Source organism: Heloderma suspectum, chromosome 2 (assembly GCF_057233095.1).
Source record: "Heloderma suspectum isolate Gila_16-S chromosome 2, 16-S_ref, whole genome shotgun sequence".
NCBI lineage: Eukaryota > Metazoa > Chordata > Lepidosauria > Squamata > Helodermatidae > Heloderma > Heloderma suspectum.
In genome coordinates this window covers 143,654,848-143,682,011 of record NC_139459.1, presented here as the reverse complement: position 1 = coordinate 143,682,011, position 27,164 = coordinate 143,654,848, and the positions used below count along the sequence as shown (strand labels likewise).

At 45.9% G+C, this 27,164-nt stretch overlaps 1 protein-coding gene and 1 pseudogene across 2 annotated transcripts in view; one reads left to right on the top strand and one right to left on the bottom strand.

Moving 5' to 3' along the window:
* The window catches only part of LOC146352896 (protein CFDP2 pseudogene), a 1,048,348-nt pseudogene that overhangs the window by 93,358 nt on the left and 927,826 nt on the right, over positions 1-27,164 (top strand). The gene's annotated exons all lie outside the window — the stretch shown is intronic.
* Positions 959-21,442, bottom strand: PTMS (parathymosin). Its single transcript, XM_084829693.1, has 9 exons — positions 21,284-21,442; positions 16,772-16,860; positions 15,172-15,224; positions 12,160-12,296; positions 11,518-11,733; positions 6,606-6,674; positions 4,318-4,405; positions 4,143-4,210; positions 959-1,936 (listed from the first exon to the last, which is right to left on the bottom strand). The coding sequence occupies exons 1-9, from the start codon at positions 21,440-21,442 to the stop codon at positions 1,886-1,888; spliced, it is 930 nt and encodes a 309-aa protein (XP_084685819.1). The 3' UTR covers positions 959-1,885.

The following is a 27,164-nucleotide window of genomic DNA, read 5'->3' as shown; positions in this document are numbered from 1 at the left end:
TAACACAAGATGTAGTGAGGGCCACCAACTTGGATGGTTTTAAAAAGAGATTAGACAAATTCATGGAGGATAAGGCTATCAGTGGCTGGGAGCCATGATGGCTATATACTGCCTCCAGTATCAGAGACAGCACGTGTTTGAACACAACTGGGAGAGTGCTATTGCTTTCGTGTTGTCAAGACTGAAGGGCCTGCTTTCTGCCATAAGAATAGGCCAGGCTGTCACATCCAAATCAACCACCCGGAGCTAAGTGTTATCCAGCAGTTTCTGGGCTCCGCAGCCCAAGGCCAGGCTCAGTCCATGTTAATTGGGAGAGAACAGCTGGGTTTGGTGGGAAGATCCTGCCCCTCCGGAGGTGAGGGTGGTGTGCCCTGGGGTCGGAGCTTTGACTGGCCATCTGAATTCTGCCTTGAGTTGCTAGGGCCAGGCCCTAAATAGGGGGGCCATCCTCTTTTGCCCTCTTGGTTTTTGGAGTGTGTTGCAGTCTGAAGATTATCCTGGAAGACCCATACTTTGGTATGCGATTGACTAGCTAGCTTTATTGTTTTGTTGGGGGGGGGTGTATAAAGGCGCTCTGCATTTCTGAGCATTTCTGGATTTGTAATCTTACTTGTAATTTTCTGTACCACCTACCACCTCTCCCCTTCCCCACTGCTCCTTCCCTTAATAAACTTTTCCCAACTTTTAGTTGGGTGTGTGTTCTGCATAACTTCAGTGCTAATGTCAGTGTCTGTTGGCCAGGGTGGAAGGCTACTGGGTTATTGTGGGGATCTGTGGCCAAATTTGGCCTGTCCTACCTTGCAGGGTTGTTGGGTTTAGGCCCAACAATCCTTCACACGGATCCTGCTTGTGGGCTTCCTATAGTCATCTAGCTAATGATGATTTGTTGTAATGAACTAGACCTGACCAGATTGGATGCAGATGCATGTCAGAATTAACATATACCACAGACAAGCACACATTGCTTGAAATCTTTTTGAAAGGTTTTTATTTACAGTGCTAAACAATATATATATTTATATTTCTCATCCTCATGTCTGTGCCATAGAAAATACTGCAGATGGGTCTGCTTTAATTTACAAAGAAAAACAACTGAAGAACCTGAAGGGAACAAAGAAATCAAAATTTGGTCCCTAATTAAGAAAACACACACACATATCCCAAATGAGAAAAACACACTGGATCACATATTACTTTACACATTAAAAACAAGCTTTGTCTTCTGGAAGAAAAAAAGTTCACCAGATCCAGCTTGCTGCCATGTAAATTTGTACAAAATGTTATCAATTAAAAACTGTCAATTTTATTTAAACACATTTCACTGTATTTTTTATTTTTTTTCCTTGCCTTTTCCCAGCTATGGAAAGTGAACCAGGCACAGGACAGGGACACATCACTGCAAGATTCCCTGCCCCTCAACTTCCTGTACTCCAGAACTGATTTAACCCTTTCAGCACCATAAATTTCCCACGTTTGTGGAATTCTATAAAGGGCTGAAGAAAGAAGGGAAAAGGAAAAAGCTTGTCTAGGGGAGATGAGGTGCTGAAAGCAGAGGCATGTGAGGATCTCGGGCAGCAACTGCGAGAGGGTGCTTGAGAACAGGAAGGAGGAAGCAATGTTTCTAGGTATCGGGGTTATTTAAAATGCAGGGTGGAGGGAGGATCAGCCACTTTGGACTTATGGAACCACAGAGAGCACTGTAATATGGAACAGATTTGGGAGATGGAGAAGAGCTATCTTCAGCTTCCTCTGCTTTTGCAGAAAGCACATTTAACCCCTCCTTTTCCTCATCTCACAACTTCTAGCAATGAAATAGGTGCCTGCACAGGTGGAGGAATGAAGGTAGGAGGACAGTGGGACGGTGGCAAAGAAGACGGGGATGGAATCAAGCTGAAGAACCATTTTCTGTTTTCTTTCTCTTTGGATCCACTTCATCCTGCACAGTAAAAAAAAAGGGGGGGCACATTTGGTCAGATATTCATCAGCATAGTTGAAGGTGTTTATGTGTTGTTGGTTTCACAAAATTACAGATGCAGAGCAGAAGGACTGGTACATGGACAAAGCAGTTGCGTAGATATTGTGTACACTGTTGAACCCCACAGGTTCCTTTGGAAGGGCAGCAAATCAAACAATGAAATAGACTTCGCTACAGTTACAGGAGAATGGGAAACCCCCACAACAGGAGTCAAGAACTGAATTTCAGTAAATCCTAGAGCAGAGGGCAGAAATGTAGACTTCATTGGTGTGTGCCTTGTTCTACTTTTCTTGTGGCCTATCCAGAAAAAACCAGTCAATGCATACCCAAAGTCACCATTTATCTTTTGTTCAGTACAGTGAAAGGGGGGGGAGTATTTTTCCAGAAAAATAACATACTACCATATTTTCTACAGTATAAGAACACTGCTATTTGTATACTCAGAAAATGCAATAAAGATAGGGGCCTACCTTCTGTGATACTTTTAGCAAAGACAGCTAGATTGTTAAAAACAGTAACTGTGTATCAACTGCTCCTGTACTGTGAAGGGTGAGGATGGTGGAAATATTGCGTAGAAATGCTCCTAGTGACAGCGTATCAGCTGTCATCACTGTCCTATCTGAATGGTTGTCCCAGCTTCAGTGATGTACTCCACCCCACATATGCATTAAGAGATGACATCCTGCCATGTGTAAAGGGGAAGGAACAAGTTCTGGAAAGACCCTAGTCCAATATATGCACTGAAGAGGTTAGAGGAGGGGAAACTTTCACGTTCTTACCCCGCAGTGTTGGTAGTAACCTAGAAAAAATCTTGAGTCTCCAGCTGCTGCCTCACCAACTCACACAGCCTTCTCCAACTGGTGCCCTGCGGATGTGTGGGACTGCACCTCCCATCACCCTCCCAATTACCATGCTAGCTGAGGATGATGGAAGCTGTAGTCCAAAACATCTGAAGGCACCAGGTTGGGGAAGGTTGCACTAGTAATTTGACAATCCATATATACAATTGTGAGTGGATCTGGAATGCTGAAAACCACCTGAGTTATTCCTAAATCACATGCTTCCCCTAATTATGGGTTCAGACTACATAGCAACCTTCCCATATCTCATTTAAATTGCTAACAACCTTGCAAGACAGGTGCCTATTATTCTAACCTCTGCATATGCAGCATTGTGGAGAGGCAGTGATCTGTTCAAAACCATATAATGAGTTTGTAGAGCAACGAAGAATGTAGAAGGACAATGAAGTGCACAGAAAGGGTCGCTGCCACCAAGTGTGAAGTAACAGCTCCCATTCCACAGAGGACGTTGCCTTTAGCTTGTGACAACAACATGAAGAACATAAGAGCCCTGCTGGATCAGACCAAGGGTCCATCTAGTCCAGCATTCTGTTCACACAGCGACCAACCAGCTGTCAACTGGGAACTCACAAGCAGGACACAAGTGCAACTGCACCCTCTCGCCCATGTTCCCTAGCAACTGGAGTACATAGGCTCGCTGCCTCCGATACTGGAGGTAGCACATAGCCATCAGGACTAGTAGCCACTGATAGACTTCAGGAATTTCTCTAACCCCCTTTTAAAGCCATCCAAACTGCTGGCAATCACTACATACTGCGGCAGCAAGTTCCATAGTTTAACTATGTGCTGTGTGAAAAAGCACTTCCTTGTAAGAAATTGTCCAGACCTGTTCTATACTCGACTTAGTAAGCGGCCATTCAGTGAGTAAAGTCTTAGCAGTCCTAGACACAGATGTTAAGAACCTGAAGTTAAGAACTTGCACAAAACATACAGCTTGGCACTGCCTGGGGCTGAACTGCATCCACTTACTGGCCATCAGTTCACATCCAGGATCTCCACTTCAGATGTGAATCCTGCCAGTGATTCCCAGGAATTACCAGCAAATGCCTGTAGCCCTAATCCACTTAAAGAGGAAGATGCCAAGATTAATTCCACAAAATAGTTACCCCTATTATATTCACCACATCCAGTTTGTTTATGAAACCACAAAATGAAGTTGTTTTGGTGATGACAGCCCCAACCACTGCTGATGCGGTCATAATACTGAACAGTGATGCTATCGCTCAGTGATACGGTTCCCATGTATTCCCAGCCAGGCAAAACAGAACCCTCCCGCTCACGCCTTTCTTAACACTGTTTCTACTAACCTCTTCCTGCTTCTTCTCTGCAGATCGTTTTACTGCATGCGAGTCTGGTTCCTGTTCGTTCTCATCATCTTGGAATTAATGGGGGGAAATGGTAAATAAGTCAACCAAATGTGAAACTCAGTGGTGTGTTCATTTACAGTACAGCTCACGAACTACACAAGCTGTTCATTCTCACCTTCATCATCTTCTTCATCTCCATCATCGACATCCTCAGGATTTGCATCGCCATCATCTTCCTCTTCCTCAGCTCCATTTTCATCATCCTACGCAAGTCAAACCCACAGAACAGCACAGCTGTGGCCTGCCACCCAGTATCTCAAACTGCTATTCTCACACACCTAATTCCACGTTACACGGAGGCCGCCTATCTGGTAGCTTCCCCCCCTCCACAGCCCCACAAACCCGCTCTATTGTTATGTACTTATTACACTTACACCCCACTCCTTCCCACAGATGCTCAGAGTGCCTTATGTGATTCCCAGCCACACTCCAACCACGGCAACATACAGGGCCAGAACTGCTCAGCTCCAGCAGTAGAACTGTGTCCTGTCCCTTCAGATTACTCTGGACTTCTCAACTGAGGTTGCCAAGGTTTCTCTGTAATTTCTGTCCATACCCTCTTCTTGTCAGCTTTCCGCACATAGTCGCTGCTCTCTTACTTCCCAAAGCACAGCTATCCTCCTTCCATGCAGGGAGAGTACATTTCCACACTGGTTGGAGGGGCCTGTATGGGTTTTCTTTGGCACTGGCAGGTGTGGATGTACATTCAGTACACCCAGTCCTCACAGCACCTGTTCATAAAACAGCCAGAGCCTCTGCTAATCAATGTTATGCTCACAGCTATGCTCACTCTGGGAATACAGAGAATAGGTCTATCAATAGCAATTAGCTCTGAGTATCAGGTCCAAATGAGATGTGATCATGCATAAGATTAAGGATTAGGCTCTCCCTTGGTTTCTGTTCTTCATGGAGCTGGTTTGAAGATTAGGGAATCTGGGAGAGACCCCGGTTTCTGGGAGCACTCTGGGAGAGGGTTTTAAATCACCTGAAACTGCTATGCGGTGTGGGGAGGGGAGAGACAGGTACAGAGACACAAGCTCCCAGACACATCTGGTTGGCCACTGCTGGAAACAGAACACTGTACTGAATGGTCCTTGGGCTTATCTAACAAGGCACTTCTTATGGTCTCATGAAAACCTCGTCCCACATCACTGCCTCCTTTTCCTTTAGGGACTTCTTCTTTTTCATCTGGTTTCAGTCAATGCTGAGGGTACAAGGAACTCTTGCCGCCAAGAATTCCACTTTTACTCATCATCTTGGAATGTATACATCATGTCCATAATCTCCCCACTCTGCATACTACAGGTCTCTTTGAGAGATACTTTGGGTTCTGGAAAAGAAAACACTAATTTCATAGTCTAATCCTTAGCACCACCAAGTCAACCCTGCTAATCCTCAGATCCCTGCCAGGTCGCCCTCTCTCTATCACAAGCTCTGAGCGGTGGTAGACTGCAGTAGTTCCCATTTGCCACACTGTGGTTCTCCAAGGCAGTAGAATTGTGGCCTATTTCTCCCCAGTGGAGACTCTGCTACAGGGCAGACAAAAAACAACAAAAACTACAGCAGTAGGAACTCCCCCGCCCCCTATTGCTGCAACATCATGCACCGAAACGCCTGTTGGAACGTCTGCCTGCCATGCAGCTGTTGACGGCAGAGAGCCTTTGCCAGGAAAAAGGACAGCGGCCCTATGAAGGCATTTCTGTATGCATCATACAGTCCTACAGTCTTCCCTCTCTTCTCCCCTGTCAAATGATTTGATAGAGCAGGCCAGGAGAAGAGCAACTCCTGCTCCTCTTTCCTATCCATGTAACGTTACTCATGATTGGGATCCCCAGAAGCAGAACTTGGGAATCCTCCCTGCTCCTCTGGCCTTTCACTGGTTCTGTATTCTCTAGTCCCTAGTGTAGCCCAAGTCTTTTCTCCAGTCTCTCACCCCCAAACAGCTTCCATTGTCTAATTCCTGAAATCTCAGCTGCTGGACACTCCTTTGCACCTTCTGCTTTGTCCAGCCTGCTACCCTGGATCAATTGTTGCTGCTAGACTGTACTTGTCATCCATCCACTTTCCTTAGGGAGAGCCTATATCTACATAAAGAGGAGCCGCTCCCCTCTGGAAACTGCACTGTTCTCAGAAGAATTTTCTCTTGATGATCAAGCTCAGTGGAATAAGTTCTGCCAGTTTGAAGCAGAAGCTGTGCAGAGGACTGCTGACTAGCTGGGTGCCTGTGACATCATGAAAGGAAGGCAGAGGGAAGGGACAGAACACACACACACACACACACACGTACGTATCCCCAATGCTAGCTCCGGTTTTAAAGGTTTGTCTCTGCACATCTTCACCTTGCTTTTTGGTCTCATTCTTGTCATACACCTCCAGTTCTTCACCAAATACATGCCTGATTACCTCTATTATCTCCTTCTTTTCTTTGCGGGCAGACTTCTCCTCATGTTTCTCCTTCTTTTCTTTCAGGTCCTAAAAGATCGGATGAGAAATACATTTGCTTAATATTGAAGGGTCTGAAAGAAGAGCTAGTATGAGAAGACATAATGGCAAAACAGTAAAACTGATGACGAAGAGGATGTGACTCAATAATTGCATTTGGAGACTAGATAGAGAAATGCAAAAGCAACTGTAAGAAACACTGCTCTTACAGTTGCTTTATAGATTTCTTTATTTTTAAACTACCAAGACCAAGAGCCTGCCACTTGAAACTTTGTGACTAATAAGGCCATACAGGCAAGATGTTAAAGCCGTTAAAGCTTCAGTGTGGAAGGCTAAGAGAAGACTTGCCAATGTTATCAGTAGTTGTGGCAAAATTTACCTGTAGCCAAACAGCATCTTTTCCCACTAATTAACACATAGCACAATCCACCACTGCCATGCAGCCCTCATTAATTTTACTGGGGCTGGCACAAAAGGATTTCCCAGTGGATAATGTCGCATGGGTTAGATCTGTCTGCCTCCCACGCTGCCAACCGGTGAGTGATGCATAAAATCTACAACCTGATGCAGCCCCCCCCCCCACATTGCCGCATAGGGCTCCCTCTGCCTGTTCTGTGTGTGGGGTTTTATTTCAGAGTAGCTTGTATAGGCTAAAATTCAGTTCATTCTAAAAAAGAAGCTCTGAACATTAAAAGGATGCCTTTATACAGACTAACATTAGGTCTCCTAATGCAGGTGTGACTACACTCTTGGTCACTGCACTTCATTACAGTGTAGTTCTGTCTCTTGTGGTCTACAGCTTATTTGTCTTTGATCACCTATATGCCCATGTTGTGCTATTATAGTAACTGGGCTGTCCTCAGGGAAGAAAGTTTAGTTTGTTTGTCTATGACCACTTCCCTTTTAGATAAGAACAACAATGCTCAATATCTATACAGTTCAAAGCATTTCATATTCATTATCTATGTAGCCCTTCCAACAACTCTGTAAGGTAGTATGGTTGAGAGGCTAGTAGCTTAGTTCACAACTGAAATGAAATTTGAATGCCCAGCCTTATTCCCTCTGGGGTCTCCAGCGTGGTGCCCATGGGCACCAATGTGCCCACAAACACCTCTCTTGGTAGTTGCCTGGCTCTCCTGATTTTTATCTTATTTTTAAAGTAGTAGTATTCTTAATTTAACTGGGATGCTGGCATGCTGCAAGTCAAAGGGCTGACCTCCAGCAACATCTTTATTTGGGTTCAAAAAAGTGCTTTTGAACTCACCTCTATCTTGTACTTCGGAGTTAGTCTTATGTCTTGGGTTCTTGAAAACTTTTCTTTTAGTCTCACCAGTTTGCCTTCTGGGAAATGAGTGTTTTGTGACTAGCCATGCCAACCATGGCAGCCATTTTATGAATGGGCAACCCCCCGGCACCCATTTTGTGACAGTGCTTACAAAACCTGCTCAAATCTCCATGTGTACAATCTACCAAAAAGGAGACCCCTTCCTTAACCACTATGCTTCTTTAATATACATATTGGGAAAGTGTGCAATTGTATATTCCCAACATACTAGAATACTCCAGTAATCCCTTCTGCAACCAACAAGAAACTCTTACAAACCAAGTCTAAAAAAGGGCCCCTTCCCCACTGAATTTGCTGCCACTGGGGAGGTGAGAACAGTGATTTTGCAAGGAAACCTGGGAGTGTGATTCTGCTTGCAACATGGTGTGGGCTCCCCATGTGCTTTGTTTCCTTGCAAAATCTCTGCTTGTTTGCTGGCACAGCAGTGGCATCAATTTTAGCAACAGCAAGGATGGAGTGCGGCCCCCAGTGGGTTCCATGGGGCCCCCATCCCATGGAAATTGTCCACCACTGCTTTACATGAAGAAACACCCTTTGTAGAATGGACTATGCCATAATTTTCCTCTAGAGGGCATCATGTGCGTTCCTGAAGTATGAGACTTTTTGAGCCATAGAGGGAGACGAAAGGCTGGCCTAAATACATCCAAGTCTCACCTAGATTGACCATTTCAGTGTCATATCAACATCTGAATTTCCACTGCTAATCCTTTAAACAGAACCTTAATTCTACACATCCAAACCCAAATAAGGTTCTCCTTCTATAAGACATAAGAACATTTTCTCAGGTCTTCCCCGCTCCTCAAAGCCAGAGACATTGGGTGCTTCAGAGGAGGATTTTATTGTGCAAGTGCATGGCCTTATGACAGACTTTTACAGGGAGTCCAGACCAGGGGTAGGCAACCTGCGGCTCTTGGCCTCATTTTACGCAGCCCTTGGCCTAATTTCAAGAACAGTCTACTTTCAGTCAGTTCAGATCTCTAGCAAGAGTGATCTGTCCCTTTCTTGGCAGCTCACTGCATGGGAAGGAAAGAGGGGTGGCAAAAAGAGAAAATGGTGAACCATCCACTTTTGGGTTTGGCCCTGCTCGCCACCAGGATGCAGCCCCCAACAGATTACACATGAGGGAATGCAGCCCTCAGCAGAAAAAAAAGGTTGCCCACCCCTGGTCCAAATTATGTTGTCTTCAGTTTGTAGCCATCCCATGTTTTTCCCCCCCACCACTTCCACATCTTTTTCCTTACCAGAAAAAAATCTGTTAAGAAAAAAACAATGGAACAGTATAGCTGCACAATGCCTTTTGAATCAATGGGACCCATTGATTTCAGTGTGTCTACTTGAGTGTGGACTCAATGCAATGAACTGTAATTGACATAGTTCTGGGTCTTTTTATATATATATATATATATATATATATATATATATATAAATAAATAACATAACCTGACAGATCTCCACCCACCCACCCTCTCTGGTTATTTTCTGAACTCCCAGCTGGAAGGGTGGCATTTTGTCTAATAATATACAAGGGTCCTAACCCATAAAGTTTCCCATAACTGATGTGGGATGCAAGATTTGTCACCGACCATCTCAACTGGAACATAATCCAGGATGTAAGACAGCCAAAAAAACAAAAAGCCTACTGAGGAAAGTGTTATGAGCCATCCACCTCTGCTGATGACACAGTGAACATGGGGAAAGTGAGACCATGAAGAAAGGGACACCATGGAGCAGGGCTTTGCTTCTGCACAGATTACACACATTAGGCACACGGTTCTGTGCTGTCAAAAGGACAGCCCTGCCCTGTGTGTTTTTCTGTGCTCCAGTTCTAACTTTGGTTTTTCCAATTCAAATCAAGAAAGCGAAACAGAGGAAGGCTGAGCTGCCTCAGTATTTAACCTTTATCCCCATGTCCCTGGCTGCCCTCTGGGTTGCTGTAATTAATAATTTTCCCTGCAGGGGAAGGGACCTGCACAACTAGTAAGAAAACATTGTGCAAGCCCCAAGCCCTGGAACACAGATTATCTACTACTTGCCTTTCCAATGCATCTTCCCCTCTTTTCTGACACAAAAGAGACTTCTCCCCTCCCCCCATGCTCCTATTTAGGCAGGACAGGAGGTAGGCATGCAATGCAATCCTATGCATGTTTATTCAGAAAATAGTTCCACTTTGCTCAATGGGCCTTACTCTCCCCCATAAACGTGCACAGGATTGCAGCTTTAAAACTTAAAGAGTTCCATTCCCAGTACCACTGACGGAAAGAGCTAAATGAAGAACTCCCATTAACGGCACTGGATTCCTATTGCCTACTTCATTTATTCTTGTTCCCCTTCTCACACACCCCCGCCCCGCACTTCAATTAGCATTTTCAACGCGGTCTCATTCTTAAACTAGATTGCCACAAGCAAATATAATCGGTAGCAAATCCCACTCGCCGCTACCTCACCCCCCACCCTGCCCCTTTAAGGAGTCGTGTGGCTTTTTGCGGGTTGTGTTGTCTTACACTTTGGGGTGACCTTGCCCCACAAGTAGCGAAGGCAACCCACCCTTCCGCTTCAGGAAACACCAACATTTGAAGAATAGCGAACAGCCTTTTCGCAAGACCCGAGCTCTAGTTCCGAGGACGCGGACTACACGTGCGTCCGCCCTTACATGCACGTGCACACAGAGCATCCCGCTAAACTCAGCTACAAAGCAGCAAATACAGAAGACCCGGTGCCTTCGGAGGCAACAAACATGGTTGCGGAGAGGGACCCATATGTTCGCAACCTGGCAGGCGCGCGCTCGCTCGCGCGCGCTCGCTCTTAATTGCCTTCCATCTTTTCCTGGCTTTGTGTTGCTCGCCTCCGCCTTACTGTTTGTTTCCTAATAAAGCGAAATCGTTTGAACTCCTCTACACTCCGAAACACCCGGGTGGGAGGACCAGTTTCTTTCTTTAAAGCTGCGCCCCTTCCCTCCTTGCACTTCGCCCAGGAGGGCGCATGATTGGAAGGATGAACCCCAAACAGAGAGACTCATGTCAGTGGAATCGTGATTTCCAGCCTTTACCGCAGCCAGGACCACTCATGTGACAAGTGCAATTCTCCCACCTTTCCCCGGCCTCAAAATCCAGGGGACCTTTGGCAGAAGATAAACACTCGCCTGGCCGGCCGCTCCCGTTTGGGGTTAATGGCCACCGAAGTGGGGGGCACGAAGGAGGAGGGCGCAATGACCACGCACGGCTCTGCCTGCCGAAGCGCGTTACATTTTCCTGACTCGGAGTCGGGCGGGCGCGTTCATTGCCTGGGGAGCAAAGGAAGACGCCTGCGAAGGCAGCCGAAGCGCGGGATGAGCGGGGAGGGAGAGAAGAATAAGGCGGGGAGGGGGGAGACCGAGCCAAAGAGTGCACAAGCAACCCTCGTCGGGTCTTCTTCGCAATACTCCAGGCACTTTGCAACCATCCCTGAACTTGGGGCTACCCGGAGCGCCTATTCCCTGCCTGTAGCAGAAGCGGCGGCAGGCCCCGGGTCTTCTTGGTCTGACCTTCTCACCTTGGCCCCGGGCTCTACCGGAGCCTCCTTCTCGGGCTTCTCCGACATTCTGGGGGCGGCGGGGGAAGGAACAAAGCGGGCGAGAGCGCGCGCGTGGGGAAGGCGCTTGCCGTAGGGGAACCGGTGCACCTCCGAGCGAGGCTCTCCACAAGCCAACAGCTGCCGCAGCTCTAGTCCCGGGCGCCACAGACCAGGTCCTCTTCTCCCGCGATGAGGCTATGCCAGAAAAAAGGATTTATACACCGCTCGGTGACGAGGAAGGCGGGGAGGGATCTGCCGAGAGGGAGGGGGACTGGGCGGGCGGAATGCCTGATCAGGCAGCCAGGCAGGGGAGGAAGAAGGGCAATGCCTGCCCCGGGAAGAGGGGACGCTGCGCTTTGCGAGGCGTCTTTGCAAGCCATGATCTATGGAAAGTGGGTGAGGGGAGGTAACGTGGTCCAGGGCTGGTGTTGGAGGAGGCCATGAGCCCGAGCCGGCGCTATGCCCTTGGGGAAGCTCCCTTTTGTGCTTTGTCTTCTATTCCTTTGTTCGTCCTGCCCTTCGCCCGCGCCGCCTACGCAAGAAGATCCACACCCGCCCCCCTGTAGTACTCTGTATTATTTGATCTAACTAGCATCCAAACGCCAGTTACTGGTTCCGTACCAACAATCCCCATTGCAGGTTATTTGCGAGGCTTCGTTCAGCGAGGCTTGAAAGATCCGTCAACCACTCCTGTGACAGAAAGTAGGACTGGCTCAGGGCTGTGTCCCAGCTGCAATCCGAGCCCGAACCCTGGGTTCCTGTTGTGGTGGAAACCTCCCCAGGGTGGACCCAGGACCTGCCACATTCCAGTGGATTCTGGAAATAGCATGAAAACTGGGCTATGCCATGTCCTCATCACGCATGTCCTCTATGACTCTCTGCACATACCGAGTGGATTGGAGAATCCAAATTCTATAATGCAGTCCAGAGTTTTGCTGAAGCAGAATGGATTCATTCTTGGTTCTGCCCAAACTTTTCGGATTTTTTGCGCATTCTCAAGAGACTGCTGTCAAAAGCTAGCTGAGCCATGTTATGTGATCTTGATTCTGTGCCCTTGGTGTGCATGCATCGTGAAGGAATCCAGTTAACCTGGATTAGTACCACTGTGCTTCTTACACAAAGGTAGCACTTCCAATCCAAGTGAATGATTTGTACTGAAGCAGAGGATATTTATTTTAAATTGATTAATCTGGAGCGAAAGGTTAACTAATTCTGTGCCTTAGATGCATGAACTTAATGACATAAATAGGGTAAGCAGTGGCCAGTGTTTCTAACCGCAGGAACAAAGCCCCTGCCCCTGTCTTCCTCCCCACCACAATCCAACTGATCCACAGTATCCTGGAATGATGGCTGTTGGGAGTACTTGAAAGCTGTTGAGGTTGGGACTGTGAGATGACCTTATAGCCAGCCGAGCTATTTAAAATCCTAAAAGATGATGCTGTTAAAGTGCTGCATTCAATATGCCAACAAATCTGGAACACTCAACAGTGGCCACAAGACTGGAAAAGGTCAGTTTACATTCCAATTCCAAAGAAGGGCAACGCCAAAGAGTGTTCAAACTACCACACAATTGCGCTCATTTCACATGCCAGCAAGGTGATGCTCAAAATCCTACAAGCTAGGCTTCAGCAGTATGCGAACCGAGAACTACCGGAAGTACAAGCTGGGTTTCGAAGAGGCAGAGGAACTAGAGATCAAATCGCCAACATTCGCTGCATCATGGAGAAAGCAAGAGAATTCCAGAAAAATGTCTATTTCTGCTTCATTGACTACGCTAAAGCCTTTGATTGTGTGGATCACAACAAACTGTGGCAAATTCTGAAAGTGATGGGAGTACCAGACCACCTTACCTGTCTCCTGAGAAACCTGTACGAGGGTCAAGAAGCAACAGTCAGAACCAGACATGGAACAACCGATTGGTTCCAAATTGGGAAAGGAGTACGACAAGGCTGCATATTGTCACCCTGCTTATTTAACTTATATGCAGAGTACATCATGAGAAATGCCGGGTTGGATGAATCAGAGGTCGGAATTAAGATTGCTGGGAGAATTATCAACAACCTCCGATATGCAGACGATACCACCCTAATGGCAGAAAGCGAAGAGGATCTCAAGAGCCTCTTGTTGAGGGTGAAAGAGGAGAGTGCAAAAGCTGGTTTGAAACTCAACATTAAAAAAACGAAGATCATGTCATCTGGCCCCATCACTTCCTGGCATATAGAAGGGAAGAAATGGAAGCAGTGACAGATTTTACTTTCTTGGGCTCCAGGATCACCGCAGACGGTGACTGTAGCCATGAAATTAAAAGACGCTTGCTCCTTGGGAGGAAAGCTATGGCCAACCTAGACAGCATAGTAAGAAGCAGAGACATCACCTTGCCGACAAAGGTCCGTCTAATCAAAGCTATGGTTTTCCCAGTAGTAATGTATGGCTGTGAGAGCTGGACTATAAGGAAGGCTGAGCGCCGAAGAATTGATGCTTTCGAACTGTGGTGCTGGAGAAGACTCTTACGAGTCCCCTGGACTGCAAGGAGGTCAAATCAGTCCATCCTAAAGGAAATCAACCCTAAGTGCTCATTGGAAGGACAGATAATGAAGCTGAAGCTCCAATATTTTGGCCACCTAATGCGAAGAGAAAACTCCCTGGAAAAGACCCTGATGCTGGGAAAGACTGAAGGCAAAAGGAGAAGGGGACGGCAGAGGATGAGATGGCTAGATAGCATCACCGATGCAATGAATATGAACTTGAGCACGCTCCAGGAGAGAGCGCAGGACAGGAAGGCCTGGCGTGCTATGGTCCATGGGGTCACGAAGAGTCGGACACGACTGAACAACAAAGCTTCTCCAGCACAATTAGGAAATAGAAAACGGGGCCTGCTGTTAATAATAGCATCAAGTGATGGCTTGCCTTTGTGAAGTACCTACTTGTTGGTGGCACTCCAAATGTAGAATGCTTTGCTCAGGAAGGCATTCTGTTGCACCTACACTGATGTCATTTCAGCTCTAGGCAAATACCTTTTTCCTCAGGCTTTTTAATTTGGTGTCCATTACCTTAATGCTACTAGGCATTCATTTATATTATGCTGTTTTAATACTGTTTTATACTGTATTTTTTTAATTGCTGTAATAGTTTTTAATTTTGTGTAAGCTGCCCCAGGAACCGGTTGAAGGGATATAAATAAATACATGTGTGATAACCTCCCCAATCAGAGCATTGGTGATTCAGGGGGAATTTTTCCCAGTTCAGGGCAGTTTTCTCAGATTAGGCAAAATGTGACTTTTATGAACAGCATTAGAGTGGGGGAAGGAAAGAAAGGTGTCATGTGATGGGGGGAGAAGAGACACCGTCAAGGAGAGATCAGGCAGGCATAGAGTACACGGTTCTTCATAAATGAGTTGTCCAATTTCCATTCCACAGACAGGGGACTATGAGAAGACTTGTTACCACATCTGTCCCTCTCCTGATGCCTTAGTTTTTGCAAAGATATTGCACATCTCTTGGGGCTGGTTCACACATGCATGTACATGACTTGATCATTGTTCACAAGTGAATGAAGGTTGAGTTTGAGTTGACAGTAGGCGATATGGACGTTCTATTTGTGGCAATGAAATGGCCCATTTGTCCTGTAAATACCCGCTGTACCCAAGATGGTGGGGGCACTTGAAGAAGGGACTCTGTTGAAGATCCTAGGGCATTAGCAGGCACATAGGGAAACAAGTGGTCATTCAGGTACCCCAGTCCCAAGCCATAAAAGGCTTTAACGGTAAAACCCAGCATTTTTAATTGAGGCTGGAAATGCACTGTGAGCCTGTGCATAATGTGATCGTAACATCCAGTCCCAGAAAACCACCTCACAGCTGTATTTTGAATGAAGTGCAATTTCTGAACCATCTTCAAAGGCAGCCCCACGTAAAATGCATCACAGGAACCATCTTCAAAGGCAGCCCCATGTAAAATGCATCACAGTAGTCTATAGTGGGGGGGTTACCAGGGCATGGATCGCTGAGGCCAGGCTATCTCTGTCTGGGTAGCTGGTGCACCAGCCTAATGTGGTAAGAGTCACTCCATGCCATGGGGGCAACCTGCAATTCCAATGGTAAAAATGATTCAATGAGCACCCCAAGCTGTGACTGTGCCCCTTGAGGAGAGTGCAACCCCATCCAGTAGAGGAATGCCACTAACGTGGGCAGATGAACTACCTACTAACACGACTTCTGTTTTGTCTGGATTGAGCTGGTTGGCCACTGTGTGAACAGAATGCTGAATAGATGGACCTTGGTCTGAGCTAGCATGGTTCTTCTTATGTTCTTAGCTTTGGTTTATTGGGCCACATAAAGCCCATTACTACACTCACCCAGGCACTGGTTTAGCACCATTACACCCCACTCTAAACCTCCTGGTGACTTCACCCAAACCTCCTAATCTAGTTCATGTAGATGTCAAAAAGCATGAGGGACAAAATACAACCATGTGGGACCCCAAAGCATAGATGCCAGGGAGTCACAGAACAGTCCCCCAAATTAACTGTCCAAATAAAAATGTGCACTTTACTTTGTTTGCACAAGAACCCAGTTCTTTTTATATTCCCTATCTCAAGCCTTGCCCTGTCCCCTCTCCCACCATATCCTCATGATGCAGATGGGGCTGCCTGGCTGCATCACACAATCCAGTCCCACTGTTAAGTCCTCAGCTATTGGCCAGCTTATATGGACTCCTGACTGTGTTTTATTACCAGAATCTGACACGTCCCAATGTTGTGGGAAGAGAAGCATGAGTGGGTAATTGCACCTTTGAATTAAGTGGCCTCAATCAAACAGTAGAATCAAAACAATATTTCTGTTCTGCCTTCTTCCTCAAACAGGGGTGCCAGATCAAAATATCAAGAATGGAAAATTTTGTGGACTCTGGGGACAAATATGGTTTGGCTGCTGTTCTGAAATAAGGCACACTCCATTATTTCACTGGTCCAGAATTCACAAGGTGTGATGACAGATCACCTAGGGAGGCACAAACAGTTGCTTGTTGAGGCACAGGTCTTGCCTGGCCCCACCCAGCCCACTTTATACAATCATAACATGACTGCCCCATTTGGGCAGTCTTTCCTGGGCAAAGGGCAGGCCTTTCACTTATCAGTGGCAATGCTGAGGGTCACTAGGAGTGCTCTATATTTGTCACTGCCCTTTTGCTTCTCTGGCTTCTACACTTCAGGGACTGTAAAGCATGTAACAAATACCTGTGGTCCTTTCCTGTGATTTCTGCCCACTGGATCAGGTAGTATTTTATCTTTCTTATGTTCAGGGAGCCTGGAAATTTTTTCTTGAGCTAGAGGCAGAAATTATATCATAGAAATACAACAGAACTGTGCAGCTAAGTCCAATTCCAAGCCTTCTGTATCCAAGTACTCCTATTTTTCTGTAGCATGTGCCACAAGCAGAGAAGGATAAATCAAGACGCAACTTGTCATTATTCCTATTCTGGAAGAGGGATATATGTTTTCAAATAAGACTGCAATCCTATGCATACTTTCCTGGAACTAAACAACAAAATGGAACTTACTTCTGGGTAAGCATGCATAACATTACACTTCATGTGCCTTCATAAATATATTTAGGAATACATTGACAGAGCCATGTTATATTCAAATTCTTCCAACTGAGGGACTCTAGGATTGCCAGAAGCCCCACTACACCAGTGGAACTTGAGATACAATGTTGACACAAAATATATTCTGACAGAACTCTCAGATATGCCAGTGGAGCATGGCTCCAGCGCAACAGTTTTGCCAGCAAAGATACTCTGGCAGAATGCCTAAAAGGGGGTGGAGCCACGTGGGCAGGACAGGGATGGGTCAGAAGAGGAGCACACTGACACTGTATCCTCTACTCCTCCAAACTACAGCCATGCCACCAGCAATGGCAGAACTTTACACCAGCCCCAGACCTGGCACAAAGAATTCCCCTCTCATTGACTTCACTGGGAGAGGAGAATTAAAAATAGCAACCCCCCTGTCAACAACCACTCTGACCACATCACCATAACAGAGCACAGAATGTGATGTAATTCCCAATCCCAGCACACCACCACTAGCGTATAAACCTCACAAAGGGAGACTCCAATTCAGATGACAGAGCACATGGTATAGGTCGTATCTTCCGGCCTCATGTTGCATACACTTTGAGCTTCCCAGGGGGAATTCTGCTGGGGGAAACTATGACGAAAGGGCACTTTGATTAAAACAGCCTGGCTTTACAACACACGTGAGAGCTTCAGTCCAATGCTTCTCTAACTTAAGAATGCTAATGTTTCTCTGCTTAGAACCTTAGCTTTACCTTTGGACTCTAGACACAAACCCAACAATAACCCCCACAATGGGGGTTGCCAGAACAGAGCACCCCACACAAACAAAGGAAGGGGGCAACCATGCTACAAGGGATGGCTGCTGTTCTGTGCAAACCATGAGGAAGATCCACCCCATGACCAACAGCAGTGACTAAAATGATCCCATCAGTTCTTCCAAGACAGGGATAGGCAACTTGTGGCCCTCCAGATGTTACTGGACTGCAACCGCCATCAACCCTCACCAGTGGCTTTGTCGGCTAGGGCTGATGGGAGTTTCATTCCAACAACATCTGGGGGGCCACAAGTTGCCCACCCTGCACCAAGGAATTGTTAACTTACTTCCTGGACAGGCATACAACAGGTGAAGCTGCTATCTTAAGCAACACTGCTTCCACTGCTCTGCTGTCTGCCAAGGCACAGGAGACCTGCTGGGGTGGCTGACTGGCAATTCCACATGTCTTTCCCTTTCGGGATCTCCTCCACCTCAGATGCTGATCAATAAAGACAAGGACTTTGCCACATGTGTTATTTCTTGCTAGGGAGTGATAAATAGGGATCCTTTTCCCATATCCTAGTATGATGTAGCTTCACCTGGCCTCAGGAGGGTACTCTGAGGGTGGGCAGGGAGCTTGATAGGCTGCTGGGCAGTGGCCTTGCCTCTCACTCAAGTTCCCAGGACTGTGAAGGGGCAGGCCTCTCAGGGTGTGCAAGTGGGATTTAAGTGCTGTTTCCAAGTTGCATGAGGAAGACCATTGGCAGGGAAAGGGAAGGGGCAATGAGGTTGCTGGGATGCTACCTATAATGGCTGGCCAATCAGGCAAAAAAGGAGGGGATAGATTGGTCACATGGGTGACGAAAGTGTAGGGGGGCAAAAAGGGCTGATTGGGCCATGCAGGAGCCAGGCTATTGGTCCATACAGCATTCCTCCTGATTGGCTCTGCTGTGCCTGTGAGCTGTGTGTAGGTGTTCCCTACTTTTTCTAGAGTAGGACTGTACCATGGATTTGAACCTGGGACCCTCTGCATATGAGACCTGCACTGTTGCACTAGCTGCAGCCCCTATGCTCCTGGTGGCTATGACAGGATCTTGGGCCAGCGAGTATTGCGTTGTTCAGGCTCTCCTTCCTTCTCTTTGCGTGGTGTGTTCCAAAATGGTCATTGTGAGCAGATCAAGGGAATTTGAACCCTTGCTTATAAGGATTCCTGGATTGATAGTGGTGGAGTTGTTGCTGACTATGCCACTGGGGTGGGTGGACTGGGGGGCACCGCAGTGTCCTTTTGTGTTGCAATGGAGTGGTGTGTGCTAGGGTGAGGTCCTTGTCATTGTGAGCATTGACTATCCATGTATGGGCAGCATGTCGGTGTTGCCAGGGCAGTCCAGATTGGTGGGCTTTGGCAGTGTTTCCAAAGAATGTACGTGTGTGTGTGTGTGTGTGCGCGCGCGCGCGTCCCACCATCTCTATGCCATTTTGAGATCTTCCAAGCAGAGTGCTTTCCCCTCCCCTCTCAAGCTGAACACATATAACAAGGGTAGGCAACATGGTGCCCATGGGCAACAATGCACCCTCAGACACTTTCCTTGGTGCTTGCCAAGGTGTCCTTCCCCTTCCACTTAAAAAAAAGTAACACATTTTCTTACTGGCAGCTGGGATAACTTCAAAGTGAAGGAAGGAAGCCTGTAATACTTCTGAGTTCCTAGCCTGTAATACTTCTGAGTTCTATTATCAGGATGAGGAGGGGCAGATTATAATCACTGAGGAGTCAAACTAAATATATTTTAGTTTACTTAGTTTTAAGATCTTCAATGAGTAGCAATGTAACTAAACAAAAAATGATACAGACCAAATACAAATAACCCTAAACCACCATTAATTACAAATTTAGTGTTACAGCTATTAGGGCAGGGACAGTTGCTTTCAGTCTCTTTGACTCCTGTTGCTGAGCAGCTGGCCTCTGCTGCTGCGTTTTGCCATCCCTCACTTGCCAAGGGTTGCTCTTTCTGTTTCATTTGTCTTCATCACTCCTGTTTTATCTTTCTCCCAGCACTGTTATTGTATAATCAGTCCCCACCCCCAACCTTTCCTGCCTTTGCTATTTGGTCCTTATGTTTAAACCCCTGCCTGCAAGCTTACAAAATCTAAAAAGATGTAACACACAATGAAAAAGGGATGGGAAGGGAGGAAAGAATTAGTCTTTCAGTACTGATAGAATGGCCCTGCTTCCCCTCTCATCTCCCTCTGTTCAGCCTGCTGGAATGGTAGTGGTGGCAACAGCTGAGGGAGGAGGAAGAGCCTTCATGGGGGTGGTCTTTCAGCAGGACTGGAGGGATGGTCCTGCTTCCTCTCTTATCTACAAAAGGGGCAGTGGCGCACCCCTTACAGCATCCAACCCTTCTGAATCAAGATAATCTGAATCTTCCATTTAGTTATGCTGTGTAATGGTAATGCATTGCTTAAGGGTACTTAGGATCTTTGGAAGGAAGGAGGATGGGGAGAAAACTAGATCTAGTTGGCTCCACCTAGTGACTCCTTGGATCTTCCTACCATTAGCTGCCCTACCTTTTGCCCCACCAGAAAGCACCAGTAACCACTGCATATCAGTGCCCCCTCATTCAAAATTTCTGGGTGACTGCATTCTGTGACTAGATGCTTAGTGGCATGGGAACACAACAGAACACGTGGGACCCTATAAAGCAAATGCCATGGGGTTGAACTGAGGTTCCCCAGTATTACCTTTTGGAATTGGCCATCCAGTTAGGCAAGGAACCACCCCAACGCAGGCCCCCCGGTTCCCAACCCAGACAGCCTATCCAGAACTTTAACATGATTGATGGCATCAAAGGCCAGAAAGAGGTCCAGGATAATCGGTAGGGTCTTACTTGCCATGTCTTTCTTCCAAATCAGAGCTAACAATGTGGTCTCTGCATCAAATTCAGGCCTAAAGCACAAATAGATCTAAGTAACTGCTCTCATGCAAGAGTCTCTGGAGCTGCACTTCAATTACACACTCAAGCACCTTGCCTAGGCAAGGAATATTTAATAGTTATTAAAAAAAAACTTCTGGATCCAAGGAGGGTTTCTTAAGGAGTGGCCACACAGCTGTCTTGTTCAAGACAGTTGGACTGGTCCCTCTCGAAGAAAGCATTCACCACCTTCTAGACCAAACAGCAAATCCATCCCTGTTCAATGTCATGAACCAAGAACAGGAAGGGCTGAGCATAGAAGTGGTAGGCCATACTTGTCCAACAACCTTCAGGCCTCAGCACCTGAAATTCATCCAGTAATACTGGGCCAGATGATGCTATAAACATGTCTTAAAGTAACAATCCAAGTTGCAGAAGTTCTTAATGATTTTATCCTTAAACTACGTAGAAAACATGTCACAGTGGACCTCTGAGGGTTCCTTACCACCCTCAACTGGGCCATGATGAGGAAGACCCCAAGCCACATGGGAAAAGCTCTGCTGGATGGCATCGCTCCTGATTGGTTTGTCTCTTCACTGCAGTGATAAAGTAGGGGCTGGATGGAAAATGTATCCTTGCTCCTGTGCTCGTCCAGCTGCCACATACTGCCTTTGCCAGATGGAATGTTTCACAAGAATGTAAAACGGCAATCTTACCTGGGCTATAGGTATAGAAAGCCCCCTGTTCACAGGAAAGCCACATGCAGAAAGCAATTAAATTATATCTGACAAACTAAAACCAAAAGTACTTTCAAACTGTTCAACTCACAACTGGTTTTATTCTCCTTACCTTCCATAAAAATATATGCTGTCCATGAGCTGCTCCTCCTCAAAACAAGACAGGCACGTACTCTCATGGCTACGTTACCTGGCTTTTCTAACAGTGCCCTCAGGAAAAGCCACATACTCTGGGGCAATTATTTCAATTTCTTCTTGCACAAAAAACTGCCATAAATAATAAGCTAAAATGTATTACTTCTTTGCAGATCTTCCAGCTGGTATTCCAGCTGTTGGTTGCTGCAGAAATCTAGTGAGAACAGAACAGCAAAAGGACTAGGTACTGTAGTGAAATGACAGGCACGTTATTTCAACAGAGAGCGATAACACATACACACAGTAGTGGGGTGGCAGGGAATGTATATTTTTGCCACAAATACTTACATTCAACAGGCTTTGAAATGCGGAACAGACAAACTTTTGTTTTTTATGGTTTGCTTTTTGTTTTAAATAGAGCTGGGTGGCAACAGCTGCCTACATAAATGGCTTCTCTACGTTTCTGGAATGTCTGTATTCCTAGGTTCCAAGGAGAGGACTGAAGGTATCTATGTACCAAAACTGTTTGTGCTAAATCTGTGGAGATTTGGGCTACAGCCCTATGCACATTTACTTGGGGGCTCACTTCTGATGAGACATGGATAGGATCACCCTAATACACTCTTACCGATAGTAAACTTGTATCCAGAGCGTACTTCAGCCTCCACACCGTTGTAGTCCCTCCCCCACAAATACCTCCAAAACACAGAAAACTACCATGTCAAGGAGAAGAGTTCTTGCCTAACTTTCTCCATAGCATCTAGTTTGCTGCGCATAAGAACTTACTTTTTATGGAGGGGGAAAGTATTCAATAAAGTGACCCCCCCACCTGCATTCTGAAGTGAGCCTACCTCAGTGAGCACTAGGCCTCTGTCCTCCCCATGAAATTACTGAGAGCACCTGGCACGGAACAGCGAGCAGGCCCAAACGCGCCAGTCTCGTTTGAGGAGGAAAACGCTGCTACAATACAACAACGGGGCGAGACTACTAGCCCGCAGGCCCCACCTCCGCGGGCGAGATTTCGGGCCTGGGATGGCGCGGGCTCCACCCCGTTCCCGCTTCCCCGTCGCTGGAATTTTCCATCCCAGCTGCTTCCCTCTCAGTCCCGCCCCCGCCCTGGACGAGTTCCCAGGGCTGCAAATCTTCCGCCCTCAAACTCCTCCTTGGGGCCCTCCCCCCGCGGCAACATTTGCAAGGGGCGGGGCTAAGTTGCCTACCCGCGCGAGGCAGCCGTGGCGTGGGAGGGGAAAGGATGCTTTTCCCGCGCTCTAATCCTAAGCAGGGAAGCTCATGTGGGCTGAGAGAGAGAGACGCTTCGCTTCGCTCCCCTTATAAGGAGAAGACAGTGTCGGGATGTGATTGGGTAATTCAAATGACAAGGAGGCTTAGCAACAGGGTTCGTATTGGCTGCCAGGAGGGAAAAAAACTATGCTATGGAAGAAATGGAGGGAATGGGAATGAGGCCATGGGGGGGGGGGTGCTGGATATTAGGCGACAGTTACCGTGGCAACAAAGGGGAGGATTTCCCCTAACGAAAACGATGGGATGGAATATTCCCTGAAGGGATGAGAATTCGGGGTCCTCTCAGCTCGTGCTGCCTTTGAAAGGAGGAGGAGCACAATCCAGCTGGTTGGTTACCTTACCTCCAGAATATTTTAAAAACTAGCCTGACCCACATTTGTCAGTGATGGGGAAGATACGCCAAAAAAGCAGGGCTACACAACACCTGAGTTACGTTTGGTGTACATAAAGGTGCATAATTTTCTTTATTAAAAGCACAACAGTCTCTTCTTCCAAAAACAGTTAGGGGTGACCTTCAAATGTTGTGCAATTACAACTTCAGTAACCAGAGTTTGCCCTAAACTAGGTGACTCCCTAAGTATCAACCGCTTCCATCATGAAATACGTGCAGTCTGAGAGAAACCTTTTGGCAGATTAGAAGGAATGGTCCGCACGTGTTAGCTCCAGGTAAAGCACTGGGGTAGATTATTTTGTTTCTAGAAAGTGTATGCAATTAAAAAAAATTAGAATACATATATCCCACCTTCGGAGCCAAACAAACCTCCATGAGGCAACTAACAAATCACAGATTATAATACAGTATAATTAATATAATACCAAAACAAACAATCTGTGGTAATTTTCACCTGCAATAAGCAAAATCCAGCCAGAAAAACTAAATGGAGTAGCCAAAGAGAGAGGTCCCACTGAAACTCAAGTGAGCCCCAGAAGATTTCTGGAAAAGTTTTGCCTTTGCCTAGTGTCAGAACCAATTCTTAAATTTTTATTTTGCAAAACTATTTAATTCTATATCAAACGATAAAAGGAGTTACTGGGACTTACTTTGGTTTCATAGCCAGTGCTCAAGTGTGGCTAGTGAAGATCTCCCTGATAAAGTCTTTCTCCATCCAGTTGGTGTGTCCCAATATTAGCCTTCATGGATAATATTCATGGATAATATTCATGGATCCCTTCATGGATCACTGCCTTGTTGTGGCGAAGGGGTTGCGTAACTCAGTGAAGCCATAAGCTATGCCATGCAGGGCCACCCAAGACGGACAGGTCATGGAAGAGAGTTCTGACAAAATGTGGTCCACTGGAGAAGGAAATGGCAACCCACTCCAGTATTCTTGCCAAGAAAACCCCACAGGGGTCACAAAGAGTCGGACACAACTGAATGACTGAACAACAACAATATTAGCCAAAATATTTACATATGTGAACTAGATAGTTTAAACTTTCCTGTGCTGGAAAAGGTGTTATAGTTCCAAATTTTAAAAAAGGAAACAATTGGGTTTTAACAAATCAGTCTACCTCCTGGATATGTTGGGGAAGCTGTATTCCACATTTCTGTTATCTAAGTTCTGGATAAGCAAGTAATAGTGAAAGAATGGGAAAGGGTCCCACAGGGATCTGTACTGGGACCAATGCTTTTCAGCTTGTTCATAAATGATCTGGAATTAGGAGTGAGCAGTGAGGTAACCAAGTTTGCTGATGATACCAACTTATTTAGCATGGTTAAAGCATAACCACATATTGTTTTTAAATGCTGCAGCTTGTGGTTTTAATTTTTGTGAACCGCCCAGAGAGCTTCAGCTATTGGGTGGTATAGAAGTGAAATAACTAAGTAGGGATTGCGAAGAGCTCCAAAAGGATCTCTCCAAATTGGGAGAATGGACATCAACATGGCAAATGCAGTTCAGTCTAGGCAAGTGTAAAGTGATGCATGTTGGGCAAAAAATCCCAGCCTCACATATAAGCTGATGGGATGAGCTAGTGGGGACTAACCAAGAAAGAAATCTTGGGGTTGTGGTGGACAGCTTGATGAAAATGTCAATCCAGTGTGCAGCTGCTATAAAAAAGGGTACAAATACATGGTGCGACCATACTTGGAATACTGTGTACAGCTCTAGTCACTGTACCTAAAAAGGGATATTGTTGAGTTGGAAAAAGAGCAGAAAAGGGTAACTAAGGGCACAATCCTATGGGGATAGGCAGCCGCCTCCGAACTTGGAGGCGACCGTCTATCCAAAGCAGGGCAGGAGAAGCATGGAGGGGGTAGTTCCCTCCACGCTTCTCCTACCCTGTATTTGCGGCTCGATAGCTGATTTCAGCTGTCTAGCTGTGGGAAGGCGGAGCAGGGGAGGAGGGTGCTGGATGACACATAGGATGTGTCATACCAGCATTTCTGCCTTGAGCGGAACCTGAGCGGGACGGTGCTGTCACACTCATGTCCTACTGGTGGATTTCCCACAGGCAGCTGCTAGGCCACTGTGTGAACAGAATGCTGGACCAGATGGATCTTGGTCTAATCCAACATGGCTGTTCTTCTGACAGGATTTATTTTTTGTTTTTATTATTACATTTATATCCCACCTTTTTTACTCTTGTAAGGAACTCGGTGGCTTACATGGTTTTCCTCTCCATTTTATCCTCACAACAACCCTGTGAGGTAGGTTAGGCTGAGAGTCAGTGACTGCCCAAAGTCACCCACTACACCACACTCTGGGCTTCACCACTCCAGGCTTTTTATCCCACAGCTTACCAGGGCTTCTGCTTCCAGATTCTTTGCAGGATTAAGATTGGCTCCTTACACGGGCTGTTTTTTTCGGGGTTGTCTTTCTCAGCAAGTTCTGTATGTTTCATTTTACAGCCACTGTAAATGGTGCTGTGTTTATAACACAACTCTGTCATTACATACTGCCGATATATCGGATTAATGTTCCTTATCAGGTTATCTCTGATCTTTTAAAAAGTGGGATAAAGGTCAGAAAGTGCAGGAGATGCCCTGGAGGTTGACGACATCGTGTAAAGGACCTGCAAACTTCCATGAGTGACCAGTCATAAGTGTGCAATAAAAGCCTCATGTAAAAATGCTCTAGATCTCAGGATTTATGCCTGGAAGAGCTACCAGAGACATTTTTTTCACCTTATCTCATTCATACTAAGGTGGCAAGGTGCCAAAGAATACAAGTACCTTTAATAATACTTTTAATAATTGTGTTATGGTGGTTATATGCTGAAATTCCCTGTTCTACACAACTATTAAAGGTACACGTGCCCTGTCCTTTTTTGCTTCTGGCCACTCTAATTCCGAAGCAACATCAGGCTCGCTTGCGTCTTTACTGATAAAATATAACTTTTATTTCTATCAGTCATAATAAATTGTATCCCAGATTTAAGAAGACTGTAGATGCATACTATCATAAGTGAGAGAATTATCTTAACTGGGACTGGGAGTAAAATTTCATTGCTCTGATGACAGTCTTTGCAAATCAAACATGTTAAATTAAGAGCTCTTAGAGCACACAGGGTCCCCATATTTACATGCACAGTTCGAAAGAATGAAGTGCTTCAGACTAGCAAAATATTAAATGTTAAGTTGGTCTCTCAACTCTTGTAGGGAATAGAGACATTGTCTACTGGTCAAATTCATTTCTTGTGCAATACTATGCATATTTATTCAGAAGTAAGTGCCATTAAGTTAAATGGAAGTTAATCCAAGGTAAATGTCTGTAGGATTGCAGCTTTAATTAGCAATTTAGTGATAGGGAAAAATGATTATTTTGCAGAATTTCTTTCTACATGAGTAAACTATGCTAGTTTCTAAATGAAAGAGGATTGAAGGATATTGTCTATTAAGGACAGGATAACTGTGGCTATTCTTACATTCCATTCTCTAATTCTGTTACATTTAACAAATCAATGGAAAATAGACAATTAAAAAAGATAATTACCATCTTTTCTCTCATACAGTGTTCAGTTCCATTTTTGTTAACTAAGTGCAATCCTATACTACACTTAATGCCAGCCTGGAGGGATATAGGATACTGACTAATGTTATTAGCCTGATAGTATCAGTGGCGTGGCATGGGAGAAATGGGATTGAGTATCCTAAGCTCCATCAGTTCTTTTTCCATTTCCAGTAATGACGTTACATAATGCCCGCAAAAGAATCAGTGTAAGGTAAACATTCCCACCAAAAACAACAATGAAGCCTGTGGTACTTTAAAG